The 22,196-nt window shown below is 37.3% G+C and overlaps 1 protein-coding gene across 1 annotated transcript in view; it reads left to right on the forward strand.

The window, feature by feature from the left end:
* The window catches only part of LOC120535456 (serine/threonine-protein kinase Nek11-like), a 233,992-nt gene that overhangs the window by 133,461 nt on the left and 78,335 nt on the right, over positions 1-22,196 (forward strand). Inside the window, exons 9-10 of the mRNA XM_039763333.1 lie at positions 5,647-5,732; positions 18,368-18,481. Of these exons, the coding sequence (XP_039619267.1) occupies positions 5,647-5,732; positions 18,368-18,481 (200 nt within the window). The remainder of the gene's footprint in view (positions 1-5,646; positions 5,733-18,367; positions 18,482-22,196) is intronic.

Here is a 22,196-nt window from a genome sequence, read left to right on the forward strand (position 1 = left end):
TTTCAGTGCAGGACCAGCTTGATCAGTACTTAGTAGGAGTCCGGCACTTCTCTGGCACCATTACTGTACTTCATACAAGGACCTGCAGTCTCATCTGTCATCATGAAAAGTAAAAAAACTAATAGTGGTAACATAAAATTAATTTACCTACTGGTCTGTGCTATAAATTTGTTCTCTGTATGATCCAATAATTTTGATAATTTTTATAGTCAAATCGCTGAATGTGCACATTTCCTTATCAAATATAGGGGAGAAACGTGAGGCTGACTCTGACTCTGACTGCGCTGTCCCTCACACACTGGGTTGATGCGTGCAATTGGCACGTGCCTGTTGCTGTCTCTCTGTATATCACCAATATAAGGTTTACACACGCGTTTATTATACACCCTGACTTTCCACAGTCTGCCTAATATCTTTAGTGAATGTGTGTGACATATCTAGCTTGCTGATCAGACATAAAACCGCAGTGAAAAGGTACAAGGTGAGGAATCCAGTACCGTGCCACCCTGAAGGGAGTGCATGTGAGCCAAACAAGTGTTCATTGCTGCTGTTCTTCTACGCAGACTCTCTATAAATTAGCACTATCATAAAGTCAAGTGCACTGCAGCGGACCATTTATTTTAATGTTTTGTTCTGACTGACTGCCAAAATGGAAGATTAAGACTTTTTAAAACCAAAGGAAAATAAGGAGGACTTTTACAGAAAGTGACAGAGATTTTCATGGAGAAGGGTGGGCGCATGGACTTCATTTACAAAAAAAAAGGTAAGACCATAAACAGTTTTTTTTTTTTAATTAAAAAATGGGATTAGCCTAATAAACAAAATCCAATATTTAAAAACAAAATTTTGACCTTAAATAAAATATTCTTTTGTTTTTCTTGTTATCCTTTTGTTGAACAGTCTGTATTAAAATTGATTAAAGCATCAGAATTAAAAGCTTTTAAAAACAACTAAATATTTCAGGTAAGGTCAAAATTGAAATCTTATTTTTTTTTGTACAGTAATCCCTCGCGCTTCAACTTTCGCGGCTTCACTGTATTGCGGATTTTATATGTAAGCATATCTAAATATATAATGCAGATTTTTCGCTGCTTTGCGGGTTTCTGTGGACAGTGGGTCTTTTTATTTCTGGTACATGCTTCCTCAGTTGGTTTGCCCAGTTGATTTAAAAAAGGGACGCTACTGGCAGATGGCTGAGAAGCTACCCAATCAGAGCATGCAGTTAAGTTCCTGTGTGCTGTTTGGCTCAGCTACGGAGCACTGAATTCGATTCCACTATGTTAACCAGGAAGTCTCGTCTCGCTCATTCAGCAACAATGTGTTTCTCTGTGTAAAGAGTTCACTTTTGTGCTCTTTTGTGTTTATCTTTGTGCATAGTCAAGCCCTTCGTTATGGCTCCAAAACAATCTGCTCCTGCTACTGCTTCAGGGGCTGTGCCCAAGCACCAATGGAAAATGCTAACGATTGCTGAAAAGGTAAATGTTTTGGATATGTTGAAGGAAGGGAACAACTACACCGCTGCATGACGCCATTACGGCATAAATGAGTCCACGATTCTTTTTATTTAAAAAGGAGGAAAAGAATATAAGATCTACAGCCGCAGTCTCCTTTAACTAGGGCGCAAAACGAGTTGTAAGTGGATGTAATAAGACGGTAGTCCAGATGGAATCTGCTTTAGGGATTTGGATTGAAGACTGCCGGAAGAAGAGCAACGGCGGTGCTACACAGTCGCTTGAAGAGGCTCCTTTAGAAGAGGTGTAACACTCTCCTTTGTTGTGCAGTAAAATTAAACTCATCGTTATCAGACAAGTCGTCGTGTCATTGTTGGTGAGTAACCATAATTCATTTTCTACGTACAGTACTTGTTACATGTACATACGTTTCACTGTACACACATTTTACTGTATACAATTTTTCTTGCATTGTACGTATTTATTGCTGGTGGCCTGTCTGTCGTAATGGCTGTAACATATGTAATATCGGAGACGCTCTCTGCTCTTTCTCGCAGCTATACAAGTAAAGTTCTTTCTTAGCTTTGTGTAAAGAATGCTGATGAGATATGAAACTTAACCTTTAGTCAATGTGCATGCTGCCAACTGAACAGTGAATAAGCTACTCTTTTGTGTTGATATATTTGTGCCTCACCAGCCATGAACCTCACTGCTTCAGTATTGGCAGCAGAAATCGTCAACATACAGTCTTCTGGCACCAGTGGCCAAGGACCTTGTCCATGCACCTGCATTAGAGGCCCCCATCAAGCGAATATTTTCACTATGTGGCTATCTGTGCAGTGGACATCGTTGAAACATGAGCAAATCTCTCGAAATGCGTGCTTGTTTTAAGCTTAACAGTGAAGTGCTTATACAGACTGGTTTCTTGAGTTGAAACATTTGATCTTGCTGGCTACATTTATTAGGCCATTTCATCTTTTTGATCATTGATAGTCAAGCTGTGTTTAATGGCATTATGAACTGTGAGTGTATTTTAGTGACTGAAACACAATTTGCACTGAAATATGCCTAGGCGAGCATTTTTGGTCTTACAACAGAAAAAAACTAAAACTGTACTAATATTATGTAAATAATGTGTAAATAAAATGAAAACTAAAATTTTAAACACAGAACTAAATAAAAATTGTTGACTCCACTGAAAACTAGAACAAAATAAAAAAAATTTTATTTTATAAAATAAAAACTAAAACTACAACTGAAATATCACTGGTACATAATGTATATACTAATTACTTTATAAACAACCATAAAACTATATACAATAGATATACAGCAAACAATAGAAAACAAAAATAGAAAAAATAAAAAGTGTTCTACTAGAAGTAGAACTAACAGCTCAAGTAGTTTACAATAATTATGAGAGATAATATCATGAAGCATAAGTAGATGTAACATAAGAACTTATTCTATGATGGAAGATGTAGATCTGGCCAACGCGTTTCGAGGAAAACCTCTTCATCAGGGCACAGAAAATCAATAATGGACTTAAAAATAAGAAATAAATATAATGAAACACTAAAAAAGTAAATAATGCCATATAACAATTAACCAACCAACAACCCATTCAAAATACCTATGATATAGGAACAGGAACTATCAATGATCCTTCAATCAATTGACCCAAAAGCGGAAGCTGTATAGATAACCGTAAATTAATTATCATAAAAGTATTAACACTATAGAAAAAAAAATTCTAACAAAACTACTTAACAAAGATCAAAGCTCACCTCACCAATATATAAAAAGTGTGAAAATCAGCTGAACTAGAGTAGAGTTCTAGAGTATAGAACTTGACAGACAGCATACATTACACAGCAGAATTCTCAGACAATTTTATCACAACACCTATGGATGCATCATAGACATATCAGTCATCACAACTGCATTATTTCAAGAAAGGTTATAGTACAAATTTCATACCATCTATAAAGTATGTGTGTTTTCTATGAGATATTAACTTGAAACTTTTTTTTTATACTGTATAGCCATATGATTATAGGCAGACTTCATATTAGTTCTGTACTGCAAAATATTTTAAATAATGATATTTATGTTATAATGTTCATGGCATTGTGATGCAGTGGTTAGCAATTCTGTCATACAGCCCCACTTAGAAAGTAGCAGCAAGATGGTGTAGTAGTTAGTAAACTTCCTTACAGCTATCAGAAAAATTTACTTGGATTATGTTTATTTCCTGTTTTATGGTTTTTGTTAATTTAATTTTTTTATATTTCATGTTATATTATTTCTGTTAAATTTGTTTATTATTTGTTAATATCTGCGGTGGGCTGGCACCCTGCCCGGGGTTTGTTTCCTGCCTTGCATCCTGTGTTGGCTGGGATTGGCTCCAGCAGACCCCCGTGACCCTATAGTTAGGATATAGCAGGTTGCATAATGGATGGATGGATTTGTTAATTTTATTGTGTCTCTTTAAATGTGCTACTATTTTCTTTATTCAGTAGATCAAGCCCCAAAAAGCGTGGACACCCTGACATCACTGCTGCGGGGTCCTCCTTCTGGCTTTATATTTGGTCAGAAAGAAAAACCTAGCATTGGGGCATTGAGCTCGTTTTAGGAATTGTTTGAGTATCACCTATCTTTGATTTATATCTGGTTTTTGGATTTCTTAATATGTTTCTTGGTTTTGCTTTCTGCATTGTGATTAGATACTTTTCTTCTCTGATTGCCTTTCACTCCAATTCTTTTGCATTTGTTGCTTTTTTTAAGCACTTTGTATATTTTTGTATCATTGTTAATTAATTCTTCATTTTTAAATAGTCATTGTTGCCCTTTTGTTCACAAGTCAGAGGTTTACTGCCATCCTCTCCCTTGTATGTTTCTGGGACATTTGTAGTACTAGGGTGTTGTACCATGTTAGCCATTATGAATGTAGAGAAAAGCCAAGCAAAATGACACTTTTTATTGGCTAACTAAAAAGATTACAATATGCAAGCTTTCGAGGCAACTCAGGCCCCTTGATTACATCTTGCCTGAAGAAGGGGCCTGAATTATTGGATTATGATGTTTATCCGGGGAAACCTAAGAATTAATTGTGTCAGAGTACAATAAGTTCCCTACATACAAACAAGTTCCATTCTGAGAGTGCATTCACAAGTCCACTTTCTTCATAAGTCCAGCAAAGTTAGCCAAGGCACAAAATGAACACAATGTAACCCTCAGCTTCTATAGAAAACATCTACATGTACAGCTATTTGTATATAAGAGGATATTTTTTTAAAAGTTAATATTTGTATTTTGTTACAGATTTCTTGTGTATTTTAGCAATAAACCATTCATCTGAAAGTCCCCATTGTGCCTGAGCTCTACCACACTGTTTGGTATTGTATGGCTTGTTAATGTGGTTCTGTGAGTGAAGAAGAACTTACCCTTAATGAGTTTCCAACTATGTCCCATTATTATTGTTGAACATGCTTAATTCCATATATCTTGGGCTTGAAATAAAGCACGTTAACTCAGCGTAAACAGAGATACAGCCCTAGTGCCAGACACGTGGACTAACTTATGCGCTGGTGAGAAATTTGAAGTTATGCTACAATTCTTAATTTTTCACTTATTTAAATAATTTTTAATTTATTGGACATGCACATTCACATCTTTGAAAGTTGGTAACCTGAAGGTTCATATGTCAGGGACTTAATGTACTTTAAATTACAAAAAAATCAAGTGTTCTCAAAATGTAGACTTCCTACTTGGTGTTCAACAGGAGGTGTGACTAATACTAAGAGTCCATTACCATTGGAATTACAATCCATGAAGATAGCCCATTCCTTACATTTCTTAATACTAAGCTGCCAAAGCATCTTTGAAATAATATGTTCTGTGGCTCTAAAGATGTTTATGCACAAAAGACCTTAGTATTTACGTTAATAGAAATCCAATTATTAGAAAGGGTTTGATTGCAATTGCCAAAGTTTACTGTAATTTAACTCAGCAATCCTTAGATAGGGTGGGTATTCTAATTCTTGTACAACACTGGGCAGGAGGCAATAATGAGACCTGAATCACCACAATAAAAGTATTCTTTAGGTTTCTTAAAAAGATAAGCTTAATAGATTACGAGTGCCAAATGTGTATTGTAACATCTGTCACTTGCTGTATTTCTTGAATCTTTCAGAACTTGACCAGTGTGCTTCAAGATCTGCTAGAAACTGAAGAGGCATCCACTATTTCAGAAGAATCTGCCCATATTGCAGAAGTTGTGTGAGTTCAACCAAAATTACTTTTCTAGGTGTTATTTTAATGGGCACTCAGTAAAAATTGAGACATACATACATACATACATACATACATACTAGGTGTGTAACCATGGACAACTGTGTAACAATTCTATACCAAGCCTAATATCTCAGTTTGCAAAGTCAAAAATTGAATCACTTTTTAGTGATAAAACATTATTAGCAACACGTGTTTACAATAACAGAAATACATCAGTGTGTTTTGCATTTAGTTTGTTAAAAGATATAGACAATATTTTTCAGTCAACAATAGTTATATTTTTGGAAAAATCAATAATCTAAGAGGAAAGTGATGCGATCACAGAAGTTACAAATAATGACCTAAATAGAATCATTATGCAGCATGGTTTAAACCCTCTCTGAAACACAGAGGCTGCTTCCTTTATGGTGTTCCTTAAGTATTATATAATTGCTGCGGAGGTTTGGCACCCTGCCCAGGATTGGTTCCTGCCTTGTGCCCTGTGTTGGCTGGGATTGGCTCCAGCAGACCCCCGTGACCCTGTTTTCGGATTCAGCGGGTTAGAAAATGGATGGATGGATGGATAATTGACTTCTGCAATTTGCCTCACATTCAACAGATGTTGCTGGGATCCTTTCTCCTTCTGCCATGTCACAATCTTGATCAGTTTCCATATGCAGCTTTCTGCCCGAAAGATGTGAACTCCAAAGTCTTTTTGGAGGTTGTTTCTAGGCATTATTTTGCTTCACCAGCATGTGTCACATCAAAAATTGTTCATTAAAACAAAGATCATTGTTCTAGTCCCAGCAGTTTGTGAGTAATTCTATGACAGACAGACCTAACCCTTAACATTTTATATGTACAGATAAAAATAATAAAAAGGTACAATTATAGTGTTCGACAAGTAATATTTTAAAAGCCAACAGCTCATGACTCATAATATCATAACTCTTGTCTGCATTTACCAGAAGCACATTAATGCTAAGAACATTGTAAAATGCACATTAAGATTGATCATTAAGTTACAAGTGTTTCTCAAACCCCATTTTAACTAAAGTAGCTTGTTAAATCCTTCATAATCAGTGTTTCCCACCATCCAGCTGTTAATCGCTAAGTGCTTCCTAATCAGGCTACATCTTGTGCCATCTGCAGGCAATAGTCGCCATACAGAGTATGTTAAATTCATGTTATGACAAGATCTCTGAACACTGGGATGATAAGATTTTTATTGAGATTATAATATTTTCAGGTGAAATGCAATAAAGTATTTATAGTATGACAGTTTAAAGATAAATTGTTAAATTAACTTAATTTAAATAATTTGGACTGTTAATAATACAAATTTATGTTAATATTACTGTGTTCTTTCAAGTCTTGGAGATAGTGTTCAAAGGTTGCAGCTAGCTTTAATTTCACTGAGTTATTTTCTCTATTGCAATTGGTTATGTGGAAAACCAGAAAGAAAGAAAAAGGGAAGGACAAGAACCAGTTGCTACAGTTTGATTGAGATATGGCTGCAATAAAGAATGCCGACCAAGAAAAATATACTTTGTATTCTGTTTCTCTGGCCACCACCTCACAAACCCATCACTTACACGTTGTGTAAATCAAACCTTGTTAAGTGGGCAGTAGTTGATTCATACACCCAACCTCTTTGAGCCTTGTTACACCACCATAAAGGTTCTCTGTTTTGACCATACAGTTGATTTTGCAATCACTAAGTTCTGTTTATGGATATTGTGGCAAGGTGACCTCTGAGTAGTCATGGCGTCTTTACTAAGCCAATTTTTCATGTTTAGTTGTGCATGGCTACTGGATAATGGCAGGTATCCCCTTTGCATATATCCATTGACAACTGTAACTAGCCCTAAGGTGGTGGCTAAAGAACAAGACAACAAAGGACATCTGCAAGCCCGCAATGTGGTGGAAAGTAAGGCATAGGCATAAGTATATGGAAAATGCTCTTCTGCTGTCTTCATGGGGGTTTCCTATATATAATAAAATATAATATAATATATATTTAACACGCAAACAGGCCATGCACCAGGCTGTCAAGGTAGTGTCTGTGTGTCTGAAAGATAGTAAAATAGGTTGTGATCTTCATTGTATCATCCCACTTTTATTTTTCTTGTTGTTGGAATGGCTACTGTGCGCCTCAGTAAACAATAGTACTGTGCTGTCATCTAAGAAAAGAACAGGCTCTTTTTTAGAAAAGTGTGCTTTTCTTATTTGGTGAGTTTGTCATTTCTTTTGTGTTTATCTTAGAAATAATACATGTCTTATTTTGTGCTTATTTATACTCTTTGTAGTCTTGACGAATAGCAAAAACATATATTGATATTATCAATCAACTACTTTTCAATTAATTTATAATGCTTTTTTGTGGGTAACTTCTGAGGCAGGGTCAATTAAGTATTACTTTATGCTTACCTTTGAAGTGTCTCCTTAAGAAGAGTTTGGAGACAGAAATAAAGCTGTTTGTTAATCACTAAGTTTCATTGTTTTCAGGAAATATAGCCCTGTTCCATTCTGGTCTGTGTGCACATGGATCTAGCTTCCATATGTCTGTGAAGTGCTGCTAAAGTATTGTATCCACATCAATACTTAGTACATGTATTTAACCATTATGATGCTGTTCTGCCTGGGGTGAAAAAAAGGAATTCCACAAGGGCAAGAATTGCATATGAATGACAAGATGAGCAGAAAACACAGGCAGAAGTCAAGGCCAGAAAAATACATTATATTAAAGAATAATCACAAAAAATGAAAAATCCAAACAAAATAGCTTATCAAGTCAATGAACCATTGCTGATTTCTCCTTTCTGGCTGATAAATAAAGCCAGAGGGAGGAACCAGTAACTGTGACATCAACTCCTCTTGGGGTTCTATCTGCAAAATACTAGTAATTGTCACACAAAAGTGAAATAGTTTATAATAAAAAACATAGGCAAAATGAAAAGGAATAACACAATAACATGGAAAATAAAAATTTATAAATGAGAAAAACAACAATAAAGCACCAAATATGCATCAATAGTGAATACACCCTGCCTGTAATATGACAGATAGGTCATAGCTTCCTAAAGTGAGTTTTCCTTCAGCTAAATGCTCCATGAAGTTTTTGTTTATAAACCATAGACTAGGAGATCTTGTACTAGCATGCTGCCATCTTAGATGGTGTTGCCGTAGTAATGTCACATCGCGACTGTAAGAATGTCATTTAGTAGCAACCAGACATTGTTATTAAAAACAAAATGGTCTCAGCTGAAATGGTGGTGCTCATGATCAAATATGTTTAGATAAAATCAAAGTCAAAGTGAACTTTATTGTCATCTCAACTATATACAAGTATACATATAGATGAAATTGCGAAGCTACATGATGTGCAAATAATAAATTAAAAATTGAATTAAAATTAAAACACAAACAAGACAAGACATTGTGCAAAGACAAGACAAAGAAGTAGCAGCAATATTGACGTGTAGTTAGCAATATGAACATTGATGTAATATATGGTATTTGCAATCTATATACAGTACATAAATATAGTCAATAGATATGTAATATAATAAATAAATAAATAAATAATAAAAAATATTGATAATACAGAAATTATCAGTGTATGATAATAGTTTTTTAAGACATGTATAAACAATAACAGGTCAGAATGTTTCACAGCAGAAGTATATCAAGAATGTCAAAATACTTAAAGGCCAGTATGAGATTTTCAGTTCTTTTTCTACATGCACACTAGTCTTTGCAGGAAAGTGGCTTGCATGTATAAAGGTTCTGTTTTTAGAGGTGGTTGAAGCAGTGTGGAAGATCCCAGGGGGCAGCATGGTGTTAAGGAGTCTATCAGCTTGGGGTAGAAACTATCCTGCAGCCTGGCAGATTTGGCTTTGATGCTGCAGTATCTTCTCTTGGATGGCAGAAGTGTGAAATGTCAATGTGAGGGGTGTAAGGGGTCCTACACAATGCTGCAGGCCTTGCGGACACTGCATTTGTCAAATATGTCCTGTAGTGAAGGGAGAGGCATCCCAAAAATGTTCTCTGCTGTCTTCACTATCCTTTGCAGGTGGTTGCAGTCAGATATTTTGCAGTTGCCATATCAGACAGTGATGCAGCTGGTCAGAACACTCTCAGTGGTGAGGATGTAGAACATGGTGAGGATGTAAGGGGGAAGATTGGCTCACTTCAGCTGCCTCAGGAAGTGTAGTGTCAGCTGGGCTTTCTTGATTAGTGATGAGGTATTATGTGTCCACGTAAGTTCCACAGTTATGTGTACACCGAAAAAACTTGGCAGGATGTGATTTTCTGAAGTCCACAATTATCTCTTTTGTCTTTTCAACATTGAGAGATAGATTGTTGTCTTCACACCATGCAGACAGCCGTTCCACCTCATCTCTTTATGCTGTTTCATCATCCCTGCTTATCAGTCCCAGCACCGTTGTATCATCCGCAAACTTGATGATGTGGTTGGTGTTGTGCGTGGCTGTGCAGTCATGAGTCAGCAGGGTGTACAGCAGTGGACTAAGCACACAGCCCTGCGGTGCTCCAGTGCTCATTGTGATGTTGCTGGAAGTGTTACAGTCCATCCGAACTGACTGGAACCTCTCTGTCAAGAAGTCCAGGATCCAATTGCAAAGGGTTGTGTTCAGGCCCAACCTGCTCAGTTTTACAACCAGCTTTTGAGGGATGATTGTGTTGAAGGCAGAACTAAAGTCTATGAGTAGCATCCTGACATATGTGTCTTTTTTATCCAGATGTGTCAGGGAGAGGTGAAGGGCAGAGCATATGGTAACCTCAGTTGACCTGTTTGAGCGGTATGCAAACTGAAGAAGGTCAAGGAAGGCAGGGAGATTAGTCTATATGAGTGACATGACTAACCTTTCGAAGCACTTAATTATGATTGGCGTGAGTGCAACCGGTTGGTAGTCATTCAAGCATGTCACTGATGACTTCTTCGGCACTGCTATGATGGTGGTCAACTTGAAGCATGCTGGGACTGACAGCTGGCTCAGAGATGTGTTAAAGGTGTCTGTGAGGACACCAGCCAGTTGACTGGCACATTCTTTGAGCACACGACCAGCTATGTTGTCAGGTCCTGCAGCTTTGCGTGGATTGACTCTGGATAGAGTCCTCTTCATGTCAGTTATGGAGAGACAGAGTACCTGATCCATGAAGGGAGATGTTGCTTTTCTCTCAGGCTGTTTGTTGTGTGCCTCAAACCTTGTGAAGAAATTGTTCAGCTCATCCAGAACGGAGGCATCACCATTGCTGCTGTGTGGTTTGGGCTTGTAGTTTGTAATTGTCTGAACGCCCTGCCACATACAACATGTGTCTCTGGTGCTGCTGAATTGTTTGTTAATCCTCTGTGCATATGCCCGCTTAGCTCTCTGGTCACCCTGAGGGCAGCCTTGTCTCCAGATCTGAAGGCTGCATTACTGATCTTGAGCAGCTTGTGCACTTCTCTCATCATCCAGGGCTTTTGGTTGGCTCTTGTGGTAACATTATTGGTAATAGTAACATTTTCTATACATTTGGAGATGTAGCCAGTCCCAGAGTCTGTGTACTCCTCCAGATTGATGGAGTCACCTTCCATAGCCGTCTCCCTGAAAATGTCCTAGTCTGTCAATTCGAAGCAGTCTTGGAGAGCTGAAACAGCACCAACCTGCCACACTCTGATGTTCTTGCGGGCTAGTTTAGTGCAATTTAACAGGGACTTGTATGCAGGAACCATAAAAACGCTGATATGGTCTGAGTACCCGAGGTGATGGCGGGGTAGGGCCTTGTAGGCATCAGGAGCGCTCGTGTAAACATTGCCCAGACAGCTTCCCCCTCTAGTAGCAAAGTTCACATTCTGGAAGAATTTTGGGAGAACTGATTTCATGTTGGTGAAATCGTGAATATAATGGTAAAAAATATTAACTTAGACAAAGATAGACATTATGACCAAAACAACTGCAGACCTAGATTCAGAAAGATACAAAACTAACAATCACAAAACATGCTACATGGTTGCTACACACATGATACACTTGCTGTGTGGCCATGACAACATGGTGGCCAAGTTATAGACGATGGCTGTACAGTTAAAGTAATATTCTGACTCAAAGTAAGTTAATGTTTCAGTGAGAAACATAATCTTTGAACACTTTTCTTGCTTCTGGTTATGATTCTTTTTTTAGCAATTGCCCTATAATTTTGATGAATGATTTCTTGACTTTAAGTGCATCAGCATTTACAACATCTGACTTCTCTTCTTGAATGTCCCCACTTAAAAAACCCTCTGTCATTCTGTACATTTGGTCCATGTATAATTTTTTAAGCCTCACAATGGTCACAACAGTACCTTGATTTTGATATTTTATGCTTTTTGTTTAATATTCTTGGTAACAGAAATGAAGCTTGGTAAAGATCCACGATAAGCAAAATTTGCCAACCACTCATCCATTAATTGTTTGGTTCAATTAATCTAATTAATATCCGGCAAGGAGATTAGGCTTTTATTATAATAACTAGACATTAAGCCTGTTAAAATAAAATAAAATTCCAGACCGTATGAACTGTATGTAAATATATAGTTTTTTAAGTTTTTAAGCACAAATATAGTTAACTATACCATAGAAAGCACAGCGTAATAGTAAACTAAATGTAAAAACATTGAATAACATTTAGAAAACCTTGAACAACAGAGAAAACTAACACTGCAAGAATTTGCGCTATAGCCTTATGACCCGCTCGCTAAAAACTCTTTTTTTAATGAGTTTTAAGCTCAGGGGAAAAAATGAACATTTGAAAAATCTGTAATTTAATAAACAACCAAGAAAAGTAACATTGCAACAATGCATGCTCGCGCGCGCGCCTGCTGTGTGTGCGTGTGTGTGTGTGTGTCTCTCTCGCGGGCCTGCGTGTGTGTGTCTCTCACGCGTGTGTGTGTCTCTTAAGCGCGCGCCTCTATGTCTGTGTGTGTGTCTGTCTCTCGCCTGTGTGTGTGTGTGTCTGTCTGTCTGTCTCTCGCTTGTGTATGTGTGTGTGACTCGCACACGCCTGTGTTTGTGTGACTTGCGCGTGCCTGTGTGTGTTCGTGACTCGTGCGTGCCTGTGTGTGTGTGTGACTTGTGCGCGCCTGTGTATGTGTGTGTGTGTGTGTGACTCGTGCGCGCCTATGTGTGTATCTGTCTCTCTCTCTGTACAGGGAATGCACAGGAAGAGACTGAACACGTGCTGTGTGGTCCCGCGCATGCGCACTTTACCAGGAGACACACACACGGACACCTGGACGCACACAAGGGTTTTATTAAAGGAAAAAAGGATGATAGTAATAATAATAATATAACCAAACTTGAATGCATAAATATTTTTTATGCATGATATTTAGTTAAAGCTTGGAGAATTGTGTAATTTGAATATCCTATAGATATCAGGGAATTCACAGTACTTCAATACAAATTGACTTTTACAATTAACTTGTTCTATAAAGCAAAATGGACACATTTTCATAAAAAAAATTCTACCTTTAATTTCTTTGTAGTACAAGTTGTTCAGTGTTATGACTGAAAGTCTTTACATCTCTGTAATTTTTCAAAAGAATAGTGAGAACACGGGAATAATATATTTCTTAGGTAGTCCAGTAAAGAGTACATTATAATAATCTAGTCGACTAAAATGATATAATGATAATGAATCAAGTTTATTTATAATGCTGTTATTATTTCCACTTTTGCCAACCAGTACAATTTCTATTTTTTTTTCTTATTTAGCTCAAGAAAATTAATACTTTTCTTTTCATAAATGCAATTAAGACATTGGATGAGAGAGTTCAGAGCATCTGGATTCATGAGGTGCTATTGATAGGTAAAGTTGTGTGTCATCTGCATAACTGTGGCAGCTCACCTTGTGTTTTGATATAATCTGGCCTAATAGAAGCATATACTGTAAAAAAAAAAAAAAAGCAGTGAACCCAGAATAGATCTTTGCAGTGTGCTGTATACAATGGACTCAAATTAAGACACTGACAGAGAGAAACACCCATTGTCTAAGGCGATTTATGAAAATACTGTGGTCTATGGTGTTAAATGCTGCACTCAAGTCTAACAGAATAGAAACAGACATGTGGCCAAATTGTTGCATTACCCTGCAAGTCATTTACCACTTTAACTAGTGCAAATTCTATACTATAATTTGTTCTAAGAAAGGAATATTTTTTCAACTGCTGAAAAATTGTTTTTCTTTTCAATTGTACTTAAGAAAAGCAGATTAGAAAGAGGTATAAATTTGCTAAAAACAGAAGTGTCTAGTAGGGGTTTAACAACTGCAGTCTTTAGACAATCTTGGAAGACACTTGTATCTAATGCTGAGTTACAGTAAAGATGTCAAGTATACTGTTATTAAGCACATTTCAGACTTCTTTGAAAAACACTGTTGGAACTGGGTCAAAGACTCAAGTGGAAAAGTGGAGGGTTTTAGTTGAGAAATTATTCACCATAGTTTACGTTACCTATTTGAGCAAAATAATTAAATTTTCTGCATGGAGCATGCTGATGTTCAACAGGATTACTTTGAAAGGAAATTTTTTATTACAGCTAATATTGTTTATCTTATGTTTTTAAAAAAGCTGCAAAAGCCTCACAGGTTTTACTAGACGTTTTCAGGAGGTATTCTGTTGAATGAGCTGGGTTTAGAAGATGATCACTAATTGAAAATAAAAATCGTAAATTTCTGACATTACTATGTTTGAACTGATTATTTAGAATATTAGCAAACTTAGCTGCTGATGGATCAAAATAACATTTTCTAACAATTTGCTTCTATTTATTTCTAATTACCAATATTTCTACATCAAACATAGAGTGAAATAAGCACAAAACACAGAGAAAGAGTATACTTGGAAAAAGCAGGTTGAAAAAAAAGTGGTCTTTACAGACTGAGCTGAAAACAGAACTGAATACAATGCTTAAGATGGTGGTTTATATGGAGAGTAGACAGGAAGAGGTGGGCCCAGAGGCACAGGAACTGAGAGTATGAGAGTAAGAGTTATTTGACAATGCTGACCCCTAGTTTGGCGGGCAAGTACAATTCTTCAAGCTCATAAACTGTCTCCCAAGCACACATGTGTGACAATAGAAATTGTTAGATAAGCCAATATCTATGAACAGCCTCATGTTAATTTTTTGTCGTTTTGAAGCTGCTAAATCCAACAGGTGTCCTCCATGATGTGTAGGCTGGTTTACATGGTTAACTAAGATCAAAAGCGTCCAATACGTTTATAAATTTTGTTATTTTAGGGTCAAACTAAATATTCATGTGAAAACTGAAATCTCCTACTCTTAGGAACCTGGCATAATTAGTTATTATTTGGTAATAAGTCTGAGAATTCATCATTAAAACACGTATTATATTTTGGAAGTCTACTGTATAAACGGTTAATATTAGAGACTGCTGCACTCCTTGAATAGCTACGGCAAAATACTCAAAAAACATGAAAGTACCAAATTGGAACTTTTACATGTTAAATGGCTCAAGAAAATACTCACTAAACTGATACCATTTTTACCTTGGTGAAAAGAATGTCCAAAATTGTAATTCAGAGGTGCTGCCTCAATTAACATTGTTGTGCTGTCACTATTAGGCCATGTTTCAGTCAGTGTAATAGTCTATTTCCCTATCAATGATAACATCATTAATATAGAAAGTCTGACTGGTTAACTCTGTAATATTTAGTAAAGCCACATTTAAAGTCTCTGAAGAGCACTTCCTGTTTCGGAGAGTTAGTGCAGTTTGAAATAGTAATTAAAATAAAGCAAATGTAAAATGACCTTAGCATCACATTTTTACATAATATGCTTAAGAAAAATATTCTACCTTGAAAGTTTTTTGGCTATTATCTATACATTTTCATGACATTTTCAGTAAATCTGTAATTTTTTTCTAGTATTCGAACTCTGCAGGTTTATAACCCCCTTACTACTAATATTCCTGTACCATCTCTTGTTAATAATATTTGCCATTTTTTTAATTATTGTATTAATTTTCAAAAGGTGAATGCAATGATAAAATGTGAAGCTAATTAATTGAACTATAAAAGTATATTAAGAATCACACATTACAATAATTGATAAGGAAAAAAATATTGACACTTGAAGTAAATTAGTAAAAAAGTCAGTAAAAAGTTAATCGTCAATCTATAGTAAAAAATCAGTAAAAAGTTATTTATCAAACTATAGTTATTGTAAGCTATTTTCAAATGTTTATTTGATTCCTTTATGTATGTTTATATCTGTGCTGTAAAAATTTTTGACCTGTAAAAATTTTTGACCTTTGTGATTTTGTGTCAGTATTTCTTGGAGCAAACAGGTGAAGATGCAAATGTATTGTATTTCTTAGAGAATGCCATCTCATATCTAGTGTAGCTTTTTATATATATATATATATATATATATATATATATATATATATATATATATATATATATATATACCTGTAGACATAAAGGTGGCATGGTGTTGCAGTCGTTTAGGGTTTGCACTCTTTTTTCCTGAATCTTTCTGTGGGTACTCTGGTTTTTTCTTGCATGTCAAAAATGTGCATGTTAGGTTAATTTACAGTTCTATGTTGGTCTTGTGTAAAGAGGCAGTGTGATTGACTGTTGCCTCAGTCAGAGACAGATACTGCAGCAGATGTTGCCTGGATAGCTCTAGTCCCTCATAGTTCTAAACTGGACAAGTTAACTTGGTTTGACAGTTTTATGTGTTGTGAAAAGAAGTATGTGTGGTAATGCGTGACTCCATGCTTTACCAATTTAAGTTAAAGTAACACTAAAGTGAGCTTTATTGTTTATAAGGTTAAAAGTACGCCAGCATAAAGTAAGATCGCTTACTGTTTGTGTGTTGAAAGTACTGCCGTGGGAATGCAGGACCATCTCAGTGGGTGTGCACTGTGAGTCACAGCAGGTCTGGACACACGTGGAGCTGTATAATGGCCAGTTCAAGTCTGAGAAGGTGTTCAGCTTCACGCGCCAGTGTCCCCACAAGCGAAACTGCAGGTATTCATAGCTGAAATGAAGAACCTAACAGGATGGGGAGCTGACAGTTCTGAAGAACTTCAGAATGATGGCAGAGCTTCAGCTCTACAGGAGCCAATGAATATGGCTTTGGCATAAATTGTGTAAATTTGTGTGCATGAGGAGGAGTTGCAGCGCACGGCTTGATGGCAACTCCAGTCTCTATTGGGAACTAATGGTGAACCGCCTGGATTGTGGCAACTACAGAAGCATAACACTTCTCTCAGTGCCAGGATAAGGTCCTTGTTAGGGTCATCTTCAATAGGATCCATGATCACTTGCTCACCTACCAGGGACCAGGAGCAGTCTGGTTTTATGCATAAGAAGTCTATCATCGACCACATCCTGGCACCGAGGGTTTGGCGATTTTTATAAAGTGTTTGATTCAGTTGATCGAGTTACCCTGTGGGACATCCTGGAATTTTGCAGGATCCCCCCAGAGTTACTGGATATCATGGCCGACCTGTACATTGGTACTGTGAGCACTGTGCAGAGTGAAGGCAGAACCTGTTTTTTTCCCAGTTGATTCTGGGATTTATCAGGGGTGTGTTCTTACTTCTATTCTGTTCAATGCTTGGACTGGGTGTTGGGCAGGGTTGCGGGATCCAGTGGCTGTGGGGCATCAGTTGGTGAAGAAAGATTCATTGATCTTGACTTTGCTTTAGATGCTGTAATCTTTGTGGAGTCAATGGAGTCTCTGATCGAGGTCCTCGAGAGACAGAGAGAGGAGTCTTGAGTGACTGGACTTGTCAGTGTCCTGGATGAAAAACAAGATCCAGAACTTTAATGACTTCTTGGGCACAGCCATCATTAGTATGTCAGTCTATGGAGAGAGTGTCGACTTTGTCTAGAGGTTTACTTACCTCGGCAGTGACATTCATGGGTCTCGTGTCTCTTCCTATGAAGTCAATAGGCAAATTGGGAGAGAATGGGAGTTCATGAGGTTCCTGGAAAGGGTTCTGTGGCACTCCAGATATCTTTGTAAAAGACTTCAGAGTCCTGGTACTTCCTGTTTTGCCATAGGGTTACAAGACATGGATGCTGTTGATACTTAATAATCTATTTTATTTGAAATGCCACTATGCAATTAAAATATGTATTTGTCTTTATAGTGCCGTGTTGTTTCATATTATCAAGGAAAGCTTCATGTTTACCACTTGTACATCCATCCATTTTTTATCTGTCTGTGTAAACAAGGTTGCAAGGAGATGTCAGTAATAATAGCAACATTTGGCACATATTGGAACAGTATTGAGTGAGAAATCACAGGACACACAGTCATACTTACATACATGTTGCTTGACCTGACAATTAATTAACACAAGTCAACCTAAATTATGGAAAAAGTTATGTGAAACTGGTAAATACTTTAAAATTCTTTATAGGTGGCACCCTAGTCAGCAACTAAAGTAGAGCCAAAGATTATTAGGCATCAGAATTGTGTAATGGACCAGTATTATACTCCTGTAAATTATATAAAAATGTGTTTTTAATATTAATAACATTGACAAAAGTTCCACTTGTGTCTGTGCCATATTTTCAATCATAAAAAATAGTGTTATGTTTCTCTGTATTTCAGGAAGAAAAAGGTACATCTTGAAAGCCTGTGGGTAGCAGCCAAGGTGCAAGGGTTAGATCCTAGAGAGAGGAGAAGACTACGCCAAGATGAACAACCAGAATTAGATAAAATGAGGTAAGCAGTGATTCTAGTAAATCTGGTGCTGGTTATATCTTGGTAAGTAATGTTATTCAGATTAACGAGACACCATGGTAACAGACAAATTTCTGGAGACAACCTGCAATGTTTAACTACTTTATATGTAATACAATAGTCATATTTTAATATAGACCATTCCAATACACTAATTAATATAAACATATAATTTTTAAGGAACTTCGGTAAATTTCATTAAGCTGTACAGACAATGCCTGTTACTTGACATCTTGCAATATGAGGTGAAATTGGATGATTTGCCATAACAGCAGCATCTGTTTTCTTAGCTTAAATTGTAATTTATTTTCCATCCACAAGATGGAGTATGGAGCTGTGATACACATTAAAGGAATACTTTACCTAGAAATTATCTTTTTTGCAAACTGTTTCTTACCCCATGTGGTTTGTAGTGATGGCCGAGAAAAATTTTGAATCTCATGTTTTCATACAGAACAGAGCTAAAAACGTTTATGCTTTAATAGAAGTGGGCAGTGACTAATGCTGGACAACAGCAAACAATATCGAAATGGAGAAATCTTGTGTCAAATAATCCACGTTGTCTTCCAGTTATATACTCAGAATGTGGAAAATGCATGTATTTTTTGCTAAAATATTGTTTAATTAATTTCAAACTAAAACACAAGTAGCCTGCAACCCAAGAAGCTCTTTCATATGAGGTTGTGCTTTTAAATTGAAGATGGGACTCTTGGCCAATATATCAGGAGGAGAGACAGGTCTTCAATTCAGAACCCAACCCTTTGTGAAACCCTGTGACTATGAGCTTGTAGATCACTTGACTCACACCTGGGGACCGCTGGTGGGCCACAGATCACACTTGAGAACCACTGATCTAAACTGCTAAGAATAAAAGTGATACACAGAAAGTCTTAATCATGTCATAGGTACAACTTTGCAAGAATTATGATGCTTCGCCATATTAACATAATGTTTTAACACTAGAATTACCAGAGTATATGAAAAAACTCGTAGAACCGGCCCACCTTAAAACTGTTCGCACCTCTTCACCAGCGTCTTTTGTCATCTAAATGTGCCGATAAAGACAAGCTGCAAGCAGCCGTCTATTCCATCCCCCCACCAACTTAGAATGTGCATGAACTTCTACCAGCTCATGCCTTGATTGATTATCAGGGAGTGAAGTAGGGTTTTAGAGTGGAAATAACAGATCGTTCTTTGGAACACACGCATTTCATGTGTGTTCTGTTTCTACAGTAATCTGTGTAAACACATTGTTAAAACAGAAACTTTTTCATATTTTAGTATTAAATGTTACAAAATGTAGGCATAAACTATAAAATGTGTGAAGCCTGAAGTCCAATGATCAAATAAACACTTTCACAAAAGATTCAAGAACAAAACAGCAGCTTTTGTGGCATACCACTAAGATTTGCTGACTCAGAACACAGCAGGCTTGCCATTCCTCAGAGACCGGAGTTCGATTCCCCACTGGGGAGAAAATGTTATTATTTTCTTTTTAACCTTTGCCGCTCTGCCTGCCTGCCTATCTATATAGTAATAACAGTTATTTTATTATTATATAGCAGCTTCCCTGTCTGCCTATCATATAGTGCCTTTACTTCCTATCTATCTATATATCTATCCCCTTAGCTGTTTTTTTATATATCTATTATACAGTGACTCCCCTGTTTATTTATATATCTAGTGACTGCTCTGCCTTTCTGTCTGTGTGTCTCTCTGTTACACAGTGCTCTGTCTGTCTGTATGTTATGGATCTTAAAAATAACAGTTATAAGGGCACTTGTTTATGTTAATTGCAGTGTCAATTGTTAAAAAATATTTTAAAAGGAACATCCCACATGAAAATATAACGATCTCATTAACTGACAGTGCATACCAATTTATAAATGTCCGTTTGAGGCACTGTTACTGAAGGCGTGAGCTTATTCAGTGCAGCAGGACCAACGCACAGTACATGCAATATTATTTGAAATTGAACAGTGTCAGATCAGGTTTGAATACACGCTGGTGCAGTTGCAGAAGGCGTGAGCTTATTCAGTGCAGCAATTTCAACGGACAGTACATGCAATATTATTTGAAAACGAACAGCGTCAGATCTGGCTTATATTCAAACCCGATTTGACTCTGTTCGTTTTCAAATAATATTGCATTAGTGCGATGATGTTTTCACATATATTGTCTCTTTCTTTCATCTTGCAGTTTGTAATCAGTGACCGCGTGTTTTTTTTTTCCGATCTTGCCAGTCCCCACATATTGCTGTATGGTGTTGTTTCTTTTGTACTCCAAGACATGCACAGGACAGAATAGTACAGAGCAGTAAGTTCAGCGCTATATGCAATCAGACAGACAGACAGGCAGACAGAGAAGGCACTAGATATATAAATAAACAGGGAATGCGCTGTAATATAGATATATAAAAAAACAGCTAAGGGGATAGATATATAGATAAATAGGAAGGAAAGGCACTATATGATAGGCAGACAGGGAAGCTGCTATATAATAATAAAATTACTGTTATTACTATATAGATAGAGAGTTCAGGCAGGCAGGCAGAGCGGTGAAGTTTAAAAATAAAAATAAACACATTTTCTCCCCAGCGAGGAATTGAATTCAGGTCTCTTGAGGTACAGCAAGTCTACTGCACTCCAAGTGATGAAATCTTACCAGTATGCCACAGAAGCTGTTGTAACATTCTTGAACCTTTTATGAAAGTGTTTATTTGATCTTTGGCCTTCAGGCATAACACATTTTATAGTTTATGCCTAAATTTTGTAACATTTGTTACTAAAATATGAAAACGTTTCTGTTTTAACAACGTGTTTACACAGATTACTGTAGAAATAGAACACACATGAAATGCGTGTGTTCCAAATAACAATCTATTATCCATCCATCCATTTTCTAACCCGCTGAATCCGAATACAGGGTCACGGGGGTCTGCTGGAGCCAATCCCAGCCAACACAGGGCACAAGGCAGGAACCAATCCTGGGCAGGGTGCCAACCCACCGCAGGACACACACTAACACACCCACACACCAAGCACACACTAGGGCCAATTTAGAATCGCCAATCCACCTAACCTGCATGTCTTTGGATTGTGGGAGGAAACCGAGCGCCGGAGGAAACCCACGCAGACACGGGAGAACATGCAAACTCCACGCAGGGAGAACCCGGAAGCGAACCGGTCTCCTAACTGCGAGGCAGCAGCGCTACCACTGCACCACCGTGCGCCCTACAATCTATTATTTCCACTTTAAAACTCTACTTCACTCCCAGATAATCAATCGAGGCAGGAGCTGGGAGAAGTTCGTGCACGTTCGAAGTCGGTGGGGGGATGGAATAGCCGGCTGCTTGCAGTTTGTTTTTATCGGCACATTTACAGGACAAAGGTGGCTGGAGGAGAGGTGAGAACGGTTTTAAGAAGCGATTTAAGGTGGGACGGATCTACAAGTTTTTTCGTAGACTCTGGTAATTCTAGTGTTAAAACTGATAAAGTCAGTGTTTGTGTTGCAATTATTTAGTATGCTTTCTTTCATTTTTAACTTAAGCTGGCACTTAAGTCTTCAATCTGCCTCAAGAATGATTTAAGATATGAAGAGGTAGGGGAAGTGACGGCGAAGGTGGTAGGGATGAGAACGGCACCCGTACGCATGCGCTGCCCTGCTGGCCGCTGCCGAGAGTTGATTCTACAATAAA

The sequence above is a fragment of the Polypterus senegalus genome, chromosome 9 (assembly GCF_016835505.1).
Source record: "Polypterus senegalus isolate Bchr_013 chromosome 9, ASM1683550v1, whole genome shotgun sequence".
In the NCBI taxonomy this organism is placed as follows: Eukaryota; Metazoa; Chordata; class Cladistia; order Polypteriformes; family Polypteridae; genus Polypterus; species Polypterus senegalus.